Raw genomic sequence first — 15,000 nt, 5'->3', positions numbered from 1 at the left:
CCCACACACACACAGGAAAAAAATAACATCATTTTCGATAACATATTCCAATGAATATATTTGAAATTGCCAACCTGTTTCTTCGATGTTTTCCTCTGCAACTATTTTTGATCTGCGGTACCAACTGTCAGAAAAAAAGCAAGAAAGACGACAGGTTAACAACATATCAAAGGGTGGAGCGATAGCAAACACACACACACACACACACACACACACACACACACACACACACACACACACACACACACACACACACACTCACTCACACTCAAACACACACACACACGCACACACACACGTACAGACACACGCACACACACACACTCACACTCAAACACACACACACACACGCACACACACACACACACACACACACACACACACACACACACACACACACACACAATCACTCCAAAATGTGAAGACAAAAACATGTGTGTATGGGTTTATTCGTATTAGTATAAAAACAGTAACAAACTGGCAACTTTGGCTAGCTTCTTTGTCATCAGCATATCAACAAATACATTGTCCCCAGTGGGTTAGCTACCTTTGAGGACGCTAGGCCCCCACAGCCCTAGTGTTTGGCTAGCCAACCCTTGACTAGAAATCTATGCGTAAAAGCACTTTCGTTTGTGTGTTTGGTTTGGTTGGTTGAGTTGAATATTTGTTTTTTTATTTGTTTGTTGTGTGCGTGTGTGTGTGCGTGTGTGTGTGTGTGTGTGTGTGTGTGTGTGTGTGTGTGTGTGTGTGTGTGTGTGCGTGTGTGTGTGTGTGTGTGTGTTTTTGTGCGTGTGTGTGTGTATGTATGTGTGTGCGTGCGTGTGTGTTCGATGTTCGTGTGTTTGTTGTTGGTGTTTGTTGTTGTTGTTGTTGTTGTTTGTGCTTACCAAAAAACAGCAACACCAGTGATGGTCATTAAGAGTCCTACGCCAAAAATCGCACCAATGATTTTGCCTGTTCCATCATCGCCTTTTCGCTCTGCATATTTCACTGTAGAGGTTGTCTCCATGTGGTTGACTGTGATTTTATATTTGAAGAAATAGATGACTGAATAGATACATTAATAAACAATACATAGATTAATGGATTCATTGATCTGTAAATCATAAAGAGAAAATGATAAAAGACAAAAGTAAATGTATCAATGGATTAATTCATCTGCAAACCATAAACATTAAATGGTAAGTACAAACAAAACAAAAGTACAATAACTAATGAGAACAGTATATAATAACAAGTAGATAGCTGGGGGGAAAATCAAACAAAATAAAATAAGTAAGAAAAAGAAATTTAGAAATGGAAAAAAAAAACCACACAGAAAGTTACAACGCAACTGAAAACAGAAACACCAAGAGTATCTTTCAAGACAGTACGTTGGATTTTTTGTTTTAATTTCTAAACAGCAAAACATTCATTTAAAAGGGAAATTCCCGCAAGAAAAAACTAACCGAAGAGTTCAACCGATTCCCTTTGTGTTGGGAATCATGACACAACATACAAGTTTGCAAAAATATGTGTTTGGAATTCGTGTTTCAGCGCCAAGAGTATTGCAATGAAGAATCAAAACTCCAAATTAGAAGAGTCGTTATTGACCACTGTTTGCATTTTCCTAACTAATATTTGAAATAATGAAGTGTTTTCGAGCTAAATGAACGAGCGCGTTACGCACGATACAATAGATACCCTAAAGTCACATCTTCTTTGTCTCCAATTCGCAAGAGAATGTTTCAGTGGGCATGCAAGTTTTCCACAAACAGGGATCCAGAGGAGATTACTACTACAACTACTACAGTGGACGCCGCTTAATAAAACCGCGGTTAATAGAGCCAGCCGCTTATAAAAGCCGATTTCAGACGGTCCGGATTTATCACTATATCTTATGTATTAGAAAAAGCCGGTTAATAAAACCAACCCGCCGCTTATTAAAGCCAGTTTTCTCAGAGAAATCACGTAGTTTGTGACTAAAACTCACATTATCTTGTGGAAGACGACCAACAAACAAACACTCATAAAATCGTTCTTCTCTGCCGAGTAATGATTCGTGACGGTGACAGTGAAATTATTGATGTACCGAAGTGATCAAAGTACACGTACATGTACATAATTAAAACAAAAGTTCAACATCCTTCGTGAAGTTTTGTTTAGATTCAAACAAGTGTAAATGACGAAAGAAAGTGACTGAGTGACGTAAACAAAAGAGAAGATTTTTTTTCTTTCGAAAATTACGTATTCCTGGACCGCCGGTTAATAAATCCGCCGCTTATTAAAGCCATTTTTCGTCGGTCCAGAAGTGGCTTTATTAAGCGGCGACCACTGTACTACTACTACAACTACTACTACAACTACAGGGGTCCTGATTTGGTCTATATGGTCCGCTGGACCCAAAAAGCAACAACTAACTAACTATACTACAACTCCTCCTCCTCCTACTACTACTTAAACTATTACTACTTAAGCTACTACTACAACTACTACTACTCCTACTCCTCCTCCTACTACTACTTAAACTCCTCCTCCTCCTCCTCCTACTACTACTACTACTACTTAAACTCCTCCTCCTCCTCCTCCTACTACTACTAAAACTACTACTACTACTTCTATTACAAAATAACTTTTGTATTGCACGAGTCCCATTAATTGGCTCCAGACGGTTTATTATTTCATTCTAGAACAAACGAGCAAAAATGTAACGAGCACAGAGAGCGTTCAGATTCATGTGTTCTTTTACCTGTGCAGAGACCTCCGATGAGGCCATCAGGACAAGCTACACACAGTCCGGTTTCTCTGTCACACTGGTCGTTGGAACAGTTGCTGCTGAGGCAGGGTATACTGCAGTTCTCGCCATGTCTGCCTGGATTGCACTCTACATGCACACACACAAACACACACACACACACACACACACGCACACACACACACACACACAAGCAAGCACGCACGAACACGCACACAAACAAGCATGCACACACGCACTTACTTTATAATAACCACTCAACACATCACATCGACATACCGCCTTAACATTTCAGAATTCCATCCCAAAACTCTTCATAAACAATTCAAGTCTCCCTCGGGAATGTCGCCAATATTCATGAAGGAATTTTAAAATTGTCACCCAATAGACGATGTTCGGAATATTGGCGACATTCCCGAGGGAGACTTGAATTGCATTATGACTTAAGAGATTGTTCACAGTCCATACAAACCCAACGAGTGAATACCCGTGTGTCACGCGTAATTGTTCTGAAAAGTGACTATTACATGATTGTTCTGAAAGTCTACTATTTATTTCATCGTAATCATGTAAGCCCTCATATGTGATTGTTCTGAAAACTTACTAATTTACATGATTGTTCTGAAACTCTACTAAAGGTAAACTTGCTTCACCCGTAAAATGTTGTCAGATATGGAACAATATGTATACCCCTGCCCAACGAAGTTGGAGGGGGGTATACTGGATTCACTTTGTCCATCTGTCTGTGTATATGTCTGTATGTATATGGAACAATATTTTGATACAATGATACTAAAGCTTAAGTGATATTGATATTTATACCCCAGCCCAATGAAGTTGGAGGGGGTATACTGGATTCACTTTGTCCGTCTGTCTGTGTGTATTTCTGTATGTAAATGGAACAATATTTTGATACAATGATACTAAATCTTAAGTGAAATTGATATTTATACCTCCGCCCAATGAATACAAACTCAACAAGTAATACGTTTCATACATGTCTTTGAACATGTCTTCTTTATTGTTCTCAACTCAACATTGAAATTAAATGTTCAAAGACAAAAATTATTTATAATCTTCAAAAATGTAATGATTCTTCTTGAGTATTCCCAACTCAAAATTCTAATTACAGGTTTAAAGGGACACATAGAAACTTTTGATTTTCCTCTTTGCCATGCTTAGGTGGCTAGGTCACCAAAAATGGATCGAAAGGCATGTTCCATACATCTGACAACATTTCACGGGTGAAGCAAGTTTACCTTTAGTAGAGTTTCAGAACAATCATGTAAATTAGTAAGCTTTCAGAACAATCACGAATGAGGGCTTACATGATTACGATGAAATAAATAGAAGACTTTCAGAACAATCATGTAATAGTCACTTTTCAGAACAATCACGCGTGACACCCGTGCTTTTAGTGTGACAAATAATCCACATGTGCTTCTTAATTGTCCACGTGTTTCAGACACACCCCTCGCTAGTGATTGGCCCATGGAGTGTTTGTCTTATCAAAAGCAAAGGTACGACGTATTACCCTTTCACAACCCATGCAAACCCGAATTCCTCTATTGTCCATGCTCATGAATGTACCGAATTCCTCTATTGTTCATGCACATGAATGCACGGAATTCCTCTATTGTTCATGCACATGAATGCACCGAATTCCTCTATTGTTCATGCACATGAATGCACCGAATTCCTCTATTGTCCATGCACATGAATGCACCGAATTCCTCTATTGTTCATGCACATGAATGCACCGAATTCCTCTATTGTCCATGCACATGAATGCACCGAATTCCTCTATTGTTCATGCACATGAATGCACCGAATTCCTCTATTGTCCATGCACATGAATGCACGGAATTCCTCTATTGTTCATGCACATGAATGCACGGAATTCCTCTATTGTTCATGCACATGAATGCACGGAATTCTTCTATTGTCTATGCACATGAATGCACCGAATTCCTCTATTGTCCATGCACATGAATGCACCGAATTCCTCTATTGTCCATGCAGAGAAGGTTAACTTGTTAGCACATTTATGTCATAACTTGGACTCATTGCTTGGGAATTCGGGTAGCTTACACCCAATGGAAAGCAGCTATCGGCAACGAGATTCACGACACAGGAGTTACAGCAGTGTCTGAGGTTGCATACTTTTCAATGATTCCATTACTATTATTGTTACATCGATGGAAATACTCGTCGCTTTCTCTCAGCGGAAAGTAGGATGCACAACAAAACAAAAATACAAGAAAAAACAAAACTTGACTAAATGTAAAAAGAAATGCAAACTGTTTCAACATATACATTTATAAGCTCGATCATTTCGATGAAAAGAAATACATTTTTTTTTTAAATGGAGCAAGGGACTGTAGGGGAGAGAACTAGAACAAGATAACAATAAAATGACAGTACATTTGTATTGTTATCTTGTTAAAAAAAAAGAAAAAAAAAGGATTTCATAACTCAAAAATAAAATATTCACGGGTTATGACTATATGCATCAGTACATATCATTGCGAAAACAAAACAACAATTAACTGACTACTTCATTTTAAAATATCAGCACCAATTTAAAATTCTTGTCAATTATATTTTATAAACAGAATTAAGCTAAACAAAACTTCTTGTTGTTGTGGAAAAGAAAAGTTGGAACTTTATCATATTAAAGTTATTTTGATACAGAAATGTAATACATTTCTTTGTCAGTTCACGAATGGAAACTGCAATTAAACTCATAATGAAGTTGTGTGTGCCACAGTGGTGACACGTGGATTGGACGTGAATACCGTCTCTGAGTCTGCAAACGACGTTGGCCCATGACCGACCCAGCCCGGATTCGAACAAGTCCAGTGCTCTGCCAATAAGACCCTCCCTACCCCCCCTCCCCTCAAAGATGTACATTGTACTCACCATCACAGAGGTATCCAGTTAAATTTTCAGGACACTGGTCACAGAGCCCCGTCGTTCTGTTACACTGGTTGTTGAGGCAGCTAGAGCTCAAACAGGGAAAGCTGCAGTCACAGCCGTGTTGACCTGCTATACAGCCTGCAGACATGTATCGAGATAACAACAACAAGTGAACATTATGTTCAATTATGCTTTATGATCGTGTGTTTGTGTTATTAGAAATGCGATGTGGTGCAAAAAGACAAATTTTCTTGTTTATGTAAAATGAAAATGGACATGAAAGTTTTTTAATCTTATCTTATCTCAACAAAACCACAACAACAACAACAACAACACCAACACCAACACCAACAACAACATCAACAACAACAACAAGTACAACAACAACAACAACAACAACAACAACAACAACAACAAAACAACAACAACAACAACAACAACAACAACAACAACAACAACAACAACAACAACAACAACAACAACACACACAAGTGCACGCACGCACGGACCTCTACTTCAACGCAACATTTAAACCGCCGGAGATCTGCATAGGCTTGTTCTCAGTAGTAGACCATCTTTTTACTTAGAGAGAGACACACACACACACATAAATAATGTAACAATATGTGTGTTCTTCCTGTGTAGAAGGGGATTTTTTTCTGATATAATGCAGTTTGACACTGGTGTCAGTTAAAGCATAAATTCAACAAAAATCCGACTCTGTATAGTCCGCAGTCATGTCATATCTTGCATGAAGTCTTCATAAGAACCTTGTTTAATTCATGCCAAGTATTGAATGTCTAAGTCAATTCCTTCCTGGTCGGGCTCGTTACTTCTCACTTGGCCCTCGTATGTTTACGGTTGTATCTAAGTAGACGCAAGCTCCCATAACCCATTATAATACAACCAGGACAGAACTATGGTAATAGGCGGTGTTCGGAAATAACTGTTAGATTTGTATGGAATGTATGAAAGAGTGATAACTCTTGCTTTTAGTGAAGCCAACTTTCCAACGTGAAATTATATGCCAGTCACTATAGCGAGGGGTGTGTCTGAAACACGTGGACAAGGAGCACGTGAACGATTTCATTAGTAAAGCCCTGTCCAGACTTGGACGCCGTTTTACGCTCTATGCGCCGCAGGCCGTTTTGTGCGTCGCGCGGGATTTGCCGAGTGGCCACACATCGACGATTTTTTTCACAACGCGGTATCAGTGGAGCGGGTCACCTGACAAGAAGGTTCAGTTGCATTCGACTGCTGCGCCGCGAGCGGCTGACGTCATCGCTCTGGTTTGCTCTGATTGGTCAAATTTCCGTCGTTCTATGTCTGTGTCATAGAAATTAGAACACGCGCTATTCTTCTGCAAATAACGCTTCGCGATCATAGCACGCTGCGGCGCCCCCAACGGGGCCGTTTTGAGCATAAGTCAAATGTGGACAGGGTCGGCCGGGAGTGTCTGGACAGGCCATTAAAGCAAGAGTATTCAGTTTTTCCCAACCTTTCAACAAAGTGGACACATCCGTAACCAGGTTAGATTTGTCTTTTTACAAGTTTTGACTAAATGTTTTAACATAGAGGGGGAATCGAGACGAGGGTCGTGGTGTATGTGTGTGTGTGTGTGTGTGTGTGTGTGTGTGTGTGTGTGTGTGTGTGTGTGTGTGTGTGTGTGTGTGTGTGTTAATATTATTGTCTACCTATACCCGTGTGACTTGGAATAATAGGCCGTGAAAGGTAAATATGCGCCGAAATGGCTGCAATTACTGGCCGTATAAAATTTCATCTCACACGGCATCACTGCAGAGCGCCTAGAACTGTACCCACGGAATATGCGCGATATAAGCCTCATAAGCCTCATTGATTGATTGATTGTGTCTGTCTGTCTGTGCGTGTGTGTGTAGAGCGATTCAGACTAAACTACTGGACCGATATTTATGAAATTTGACATGAGAGTTCCTGGGAATGATATTCCCGGACATTGTTTTCTTTTTTTCGATAAATACCTTTGATGACGTCATATCCGGCTTTTTGTACAAGTTAAGGCGGCACTGTCACACCCTCATTTTTCAATCATATTGATTGAAATTTTGGCCAAGCAATCTTCGACGAAGGCCGGACTTTGGTATTACATTTCAGCTTGGTGGCTTAAAAACTAATGAATGAGTTTGGTCATTAAAAATCGGAAACTTGTAATTAAAATAATTTAAACGATCCAAAAAAATTTTCATCTTATTCTTCGTCATTTTCTGATTCCAAACACATATACATATGTTATATTTGTATTACAAACAAGCTCTGGAAATCAAAAATATGAAAATTATGATTAAAATTAATTTTCCGTAATCGATTTAAAAACAATTTCATCTTATTCCTTGTCGGTCCCTGATTACAAAACATATAGATATGATACAGAAAAGCGTGTTATCCTGCTCAGCGCGACCACTACCGCACTATAATTCTGCATGGCTTGTCGATTTCACTGCCTTTGCCACGAGCGGTGGACTGACGAAACTATACGAGTATGTGGTCTTGGTGAAAAAAGCAGTGCGTTCAGTTTCATTCTGTGAGACTAGAGTTCGACAGCTTGACTAAATGTTGTTATTTCGCCTTACGCGACTTGTTCAATATTTCGGCAAACTGCATTCTTCAGGATGTTATTTTGAAAGTGCGGAATGACGGCACGTGATGTACGTATACTCGTTCACAACCTATACAAACCCGACACATTTATTTTCGGAATTCGTCTATTTACGATTTGGTAAGGCCAAAAAAAAGAGGTCTGTTTACGGTAACATAGGCCAAACAAATAGGGTCGGTAGGTCGGGATTTTTTTTTTCCCCAAAAAACCATATTTTTACGTTATTTATTTATTTTTTTTTTTCCCCAAATGCCAAAAAAAAGTCTAGGGTCGCGCGAAAAAAATAGGGTCGGTCGGGTTACCGTAAACAGACCTATTTTTTTTTTGGCCTAAAAGGAGGAACGTATCTGAAGTTGCCACATACTTTCAGTGCAAAGCATCGTACACGCGTACTCACCATCGCAGAGGCTTCCCACGAAGTTTTGAGGACAGTCAGCGCAGAGCCCTGTAGTTTTGTCACAAGAGTTGTCCAGGCAACCAGAGCTACGACATGACAAACTGCAGAAATGTCCATACTTTCCCGCCACACAGTCTGCAAACAGAAGAACCCACACTCGTAAGGTGAAAAGGTTTGTGTAGTGACACGATGGACATTATTCGTTGCATGCGAATGGCAACGTCTTGAGTATTGTTGTTTTGGGACTAAACCAAAATACACAAACATTAATAAATTGAATTATTGAACTATTATTTTTCCAACAAACTAAGCAGGGATCAGAACAAATAAAGAAAACAAGAGTGTGTTTGTGTGTGTGTGTGTGTGTGTGTGTGTGTGTGTGTGTGTGTGTGTGTGTGTGCGTGCGTGCGTCCTTGGGTGCGTGCGTGCGTGCGTACGTGCGTTCGAGCGCGCGTGCGTACGTGTGTGCGTGTGCTTGTGTTTGCGTACGTGCGCACTTGCGTGTTTGTGTGTGAATGTGTGTGTATGTGCGTGCGTGCGTGCTTGCGTGCGTGTGTTCGTGCGTGCGTGCGTGGGTAAGTGAGTGCACGCGTGCTTGTGTGTCTGCGTGTGTGTGAGTGTTTCTTAACGAATATCACGTGCGGAATGTTTACCTGTACAGTTACCTCCGTGGTAGTTGCCATAACACTCTGTACACAGACCTGTCTGGCGGTCACACACGTTGTTCAGACATCCCCTTCGGCAGGGTGTGTCGCACCAGTCTCCATACCTGCCTGCCACACAGCCTGAGACACAGGATAATTATCATTGTTGAACAGTATACATGTCCGAGGTATTCTCCAAACAAAAGGATCAAATAGGATTTTCGTGGAGATTGTTTGGCGCACGTAACTAGCCCAGATTACAGTATCCCTTCAAATTACTCACACAATCCTGCAACCGTGCACACACACAGGCAGTGCTAGATACAGAAAAGAAACGAACAGTCACACAAAGAACACCGACAGATTAAAAACTTTCTTTTACACCTCATTTCATTACAAATATACAAACATGAGTTGTTTTTACTACGATAACAATTTAGTAGTGCATGGCAGTCGAAATATTCGTGAAGTTTGAATATTAAGCCATATCGGTAAGTACATGCATGTAAATAAAACGCTCCTTGACAATGAACACAATGCTTTCAATATTTTAATCAGTTGCTCTGTTGCCTTGTTTTTGAAACGTCACAAATGCCCGCTACTGTATTGTCAAGTTGTGATTCCCGTAACTGTCTTCAAATCTGGAGCAATTGCCTTGTATCATAACCCAGCTACAGTCCTCCATAGACATAGAATTGTTCATGGCGCTTGTTTAAAAAAAACCACGCTTTGAAGCACATAGAACAGCTTCATATAACTGAAACCTCGTCATTGTACAACGTTACGGTTTAATGACGTCATCTCTGAACTGGATACACCTTCACAGTTTTTTCTTTGAAATTCTACAATACTTTTTATGATCATTGACCTGAGACATTCATACAAGTAGGTTCATTTTTCTCGTGTTCTCCAGATCATTCCTCGTACTATACAGTATCATCTGAAAATGTACTTTAAATTTAATTGAGATTATTAGAAATTATTGTTCGGAAATTCAAAAGCAGGTACTCAAGGAGTTGATTCCCGGTGTTCCCCGATAATTGAACACTGCTAATCTGACCAATCACAGAATCCGTGTCATTCTAAACTCAACTTCATTGATTAAATTACAATACTATTGTGCTACTGCGTGATGCCTGAATTCCAAGTGTAAAGCTGGATTTAAGTAATGTTGTAGTTTATGCTGTCTGATGGGAGAGGAAACGTGACACCGGCTTTTGAAACCAATGGGATAGAGTTAATAAATATGCCATCAAGTATTTATTCGTCAGTTTATAGGCGACAAAACAACAGGAAACAATATCGAGGCATAGTGCTTGCTGCCGCACGAGCCCGAGAACAATTTTTCTCTTTCTCTTTGCTGCGCTGGCCGCAAAACCCCTCCGCGCGGAGGTGTTCCCAGACACCTCGTACGTAGACTGGGAAAGGTAAACAGCTGGAAATCGTACCGTCATAACAGGTTCCGTTTCCCTGATCACAGAAATTGTTGGGATGTCCCTTTCCACACTTTTCGTTACATCCGGCAAAATAATGACAGCTTGGTCCCCACATTCCAGCTTCACACTGGGAGACACCTTTTGGAACTGTGTACAATAAAGCAAACACTTGGTAAGATATAACTAGTATTGGTCACACACGGCCAACCAGGTGCACACAAAAACGCCAATGCGCACACTCACGCACAGACATAGACATGCACAAGGCGCACGCGCACACAGGTTTAGACAGACACAGAGAGAAGGACAGACAAAGACGCAGACAGAGAGACACAAACAGACAGACAATACACAGACACACACGCACGCACGCACACGTACGCACGCACACGCACACACACGCACGCACGCACACACACACACACGCACGCACACACACACACACACACACGCACGCACACACACACTCACGCACACACACACACAAACCGCACACACACACACACACACATACACACACATACACACACACACACACACACACACATACAAGCACACACATACACACACTTACCCCAGATTTGAAATTCACATAGATTGAGGGACTGATCAGTCCTGAGCAGGGTAATTCGAACCTTCCGTCCGTACAACACCGATGCACACTTGAGCGAGTTTTGTCTCGACGAACGTTCTGGGTCTGACGTCATCATCACGCAGATAGCGTCATCCACAGTGATGACGAAAGGGAAGAGGCGGCTGCTGTCTGAAAGAGTAAAGGGCAACAAAGAAGCAAAGATTAGACAGAAACAGCGATCGGGAAAATGGGGAAAAGAGAATCGAAAAAAACACCGTGAAACGTTGTTTGTATTTTTGACCAAAATATGACATTTTACACAGATCGAGACAGTCAGTGTTCCTCCGAGACCGCGCCAGCGGTCGAGGTGAACAACGACTATCGAGATCTGTGTAAAATGTCATATTTTGGTCAGAAATACAAATAACATGTAGGTGTCGATCGATTCTGGTTAGAATTCCTTTTAGTTTTTATGATTGAACGCACACAAACATGCACTATTTTGTAGTCTCGGCTGGTCGCCTAAATATGAAGTTTTGTCGGCCTCTGACGTCACATGGCTCAAGGAAGGGAAATCCAGTGTTCAATCGATATATTAATTTACTAGATGAATACCCGGCTTCGCCGGATACCCGGCTTCGCCGGACCCGGCTTCGCCGGGTAAGTGGTGCACCAATGGCCGGGTACCGCGCACCGTACGCGATTGACGCCACACGAAGGAAGGGAGATAAACGCGCAAAACACTGGAGAAGATAAGGAAGAGTTACTGGGAATGGATGTACAGAAAAACCAAAATCGGTTCAGCGCTGCGCGCTGAGAGCACGCACGTGTTCAAAATTTTTCATCGATTGTGTCCGGGGTCTACCTGTATATGCCCACCAAATTTGAAGCAGATCCATCGAGAACTTTGGCCGTGAATCGCGAACACACAGACAGACACACAGACAGACACACACAAGCCGTATATAGATATAGATGTTTGTCAATTTCTGATTCCAACAAAGAACCCGAATTATCCCAAACTGTCATGTCAAGAACTGACTACAAGAAGAAAGCGTATCTCCTTAAGGCCAAAAAAAAAATTGTCTGTTTAGGGTAACATGACCAAAAAAAGTAGGGTCGGTAGGTAGGTAGGTTTTTGTTTTTTTGTTTTTTTTGTTTTTGTGTGTGTGTGTAAATGCTATGTTGGCTGAACATTCACTTCTTATATTTGATGAATACATGTTTCAAAACTAACGTATAAATAAAACAGAGAGAAAGGGAGAGAAAGAGAGAGAGAGAAAGAGAGATTCTACAGTGTATGTTCAAATTCACTTATAATACCTCTTTTTTTTTCTTTTTTTTTTTGAAATCAAAAAAAAGTTTTTGGGTCGGCGCCAAATCGATAGGGTCGGTCGGGTTACCCTAAACAGACAATTTTTTTTTTTTTGCCTAAACAAAATTCTTGAACAGAATGACATACGGCAACCATGAAAAGTAAAAGAGATGACAACACATTGTTTTAATGCGACATTGTTTGTAACCAAAGTCGAATATTGACCGAGAAGCAGGAAAGAAGTAAGGCATGACAAACTCAATGGTAGACATGGAGAGGAAAAGAAACAAAGGACGAATTTTGGCTTCATTCTTATCTTCCTGCAACCACTTTACAATACTGTTCTCACTACATAGTTCTACTAGAAAGTAGTAACACACATATGTGACCCTCCACGACGGAATGAGTCGCATGTTACCTTTGCATGATTTTCATATTTTTACATTTTCCTAAAGAGTTTTTTTATGCTCTACCCAGTGGTGAAAACCGTTTTAGAAAAGAGCGAAAACTGTTTGAGTTATAAACCTGTGACTAAGGTGACCCTCACACTGTTACCAGACACTCCCCGGATTTATATTAAGCCTAGCGCACAACCGCGCGAGGTGACATGCGACTCATTTCGTGGTGGAGGGTCACATTTTTACTTTTTTTTCTTCTCTCTTTTTCCTTTCTCTCTTTCTTTTTCTCTTTCTTCTTTTATTTTAAGGAGATCAGACTTCTTTTTTTTTGGTGTCCAAATCAGCGGGTACTATTTCGGAAGGGTTTTTATTGTGATGTCGCCTACTGTAGACTTATAACCCTTTCACTCGCTCTCTCTCTCTCTTTCTTGATAACTTTCTTTGTTTGCGTGTTTGTTTGGAATTTGTAATACAATATGTTATTTCAGTTACACGCAAAATGGACATTGGTTTTTATACTGGACATTCTTTTTCTTTTACAGTTACTTCTCCTTTCTCTCTCTCTCTCTCTCTCTCTCTCTCTCCATCTCTCTCTCTCCCCCCCATCTCTCTCTCTCTCTCTCCCCTCATCTCTCTCTCTCTCTCTCCCTCTCTCTCTCCCTCTCTCTCTCTCTCTCTCTCTCTCTCCCCCCATCTCTCTCTATCCCTCTTCCCCCTCTGTCTCTCTCACTCTTCCTTTTCGCGCCCTCCCTCTCTAGTCCTTCCCTCCCCCTCTCCCCCCTCTCTCTCTATCTCTCTCCCCCCTTATCCCATCCATATCTCCCCCTCTCTCTCTCTCCCTCAGTCTCTTAATGCCTGCACTCTCTCTCTCTCTCTCCCCCCCTCTCTCTCTCTCCCCATCTCTCTCTCTCTCTCTCTCCCCCCATCTCTCTCTCTCTCCCCCCTCATCTCTCTCTCTCTCTCCCTCTCTCTCTCTCTCTCTCCCTCCATCTCTCTCTATCCCTCTCCCCCCTCTGTCTCTCTCACTCTTCCTCTTCACGCCCCCCCTCTCTATTCCTTCCCTCCCCCTCTCTCCCCCTCTCTCTCTCTATCTCTCTCCCCCTTACCCCATCCATATCTCCCCCTCTCTCTCTCTCCCTCAGTCTCCTCTTGCTCACCCTCTCTCTCTCTCTCTCCCTCAGTCTCCTCTTGCTCACCCCCTCTCTCTCTCTCTCCCTCAGTCTCCTCTTGCTCACCCTCTCTCTCTCTCTCTCTCTCCCTCAGTCTCCTCTTGCTCACCCTCTCTCTTTCTCTCTCTCTCCCTCAGTCTCCTCTTGCTCACCCTCTCTCTTTCTCTCTCTCTCCCTCAGTCTCGATTCCTCTTGCTCACCCTCTCTCTCTCCCTCAGTCTCCTCTTGCTCACCCTCTCTCTCTCTCTCTCTCTCTCTCTCTCTCTCTCTCTCTCTCCCTCAGTCTCCTCTTGCTCACCCTCTCTCTCTTTCTCTCCCTCAGTCTCCTCTTGCTCACCCTCTCTCTCTCTCCCTCCCTCAGTCTCCTCTTGCTCACCCTCTCTCTTTCTCTCTCTCTCTCTCAGTCTCCTCTTGCTCACCCTCTCTCTCTCTCCCTCAGTCTCCTCTTGCTCACCCTCTCTCTCTCTCTCTCCCTCAGTCTCCTCTTGCTCACCCTCTCTCTCTCTCTCTTTCCCTCAGTCTCCTCTTGCTCACCCTCTCTCTCTCTCTCTCCCTCAGTCTCCTCTTGCTCACCATCTCTCTCTCTCTCTCCCCCTCAGCCTCCTCTTGCTCACCATCTCTCTCTCTCTCTCTCTGCCTCAGTCTCCTCTTGCTCACCCTCTCTCTTTCGCCCTCTCTCCCTCAGTCTCCTCTTGCTCACCCTCTCTCTCTCTCTCTCCCTCAGTCTCCTCTTGCTCACCATCTCTCTCTCTCTCTCTCTCCCTCAGTCTCCTCTTGCT

General features: G+C 42.0%; 1 protein-coding gene across 1 annotated transcript in view; it reads right to left on the bottom strand.

Annotated features, from left to right (window-relative positions):
* Nucleotides 1–15,000, bottom strand: part of LOC138948629 (uncharacterized) — an 18,798-nt gene that overhangs the window by 1,479 nt on the left and 2,319 nt on the right. The window contains exons 2-9 of the mRNA XM_070320195.1: nucleotides 11,340–11,528; nucleotides 10,778–10,912; nucleotides 9,339–9,470; nucleotides 8,686–8,820; nucleotides 5,657–5,791; nucleotides 2,729–2,863; nucleotides 888–1,017; nucleotides 75–124 (exon numbers count right to left, since the gene is read on the bottom strand). Of these exons, the coding sequence (XP_070176296.1) occupies nucleotides 75–124; nucleotides 888–1,017; nucleotides 2,729–2,863; nucleotides 5,657–5,791; nucleotides 8,686–8,820; nucleotides 9,339–9,470; nucleotides 10,778–10,912; nucleotides 11,340–11,528 (1,041 nt within the window). The remainder of the gene's footprint in view (nucleotides 1–74; nucleotides 125–887; nucleotides 1,018–2,728; nucleotides 2,864–5,656; nucleotides 5,792–8,685; nucleotides 8,821–9,338; nucleotides 9,471–10,777; nucleotides 10,913–11,339; nucleotides 11,529–15,000) is intronic.

The sequence above is a fragment of the Littorina saxatilis genome, linkage group LG15 (assembly GCF_037325665.1).
Source record: "Littorina saxatilis isolate snail1 linkage group LG15, US_GU_Lsax_2.0, whole genome shotgun sequence".
Lineage (NCBI taxonomy): Eukaryota > Metazoa > Mollusca > Gastropoda > Littorinimorpha > Littorinidae > Littorina > Littorina saxatilis.
The sequence above is the reverse complement of the archived record's forward strand: the minus strand, read 5'-3'. Positions and strand labels throughout refer to the sequence as shown.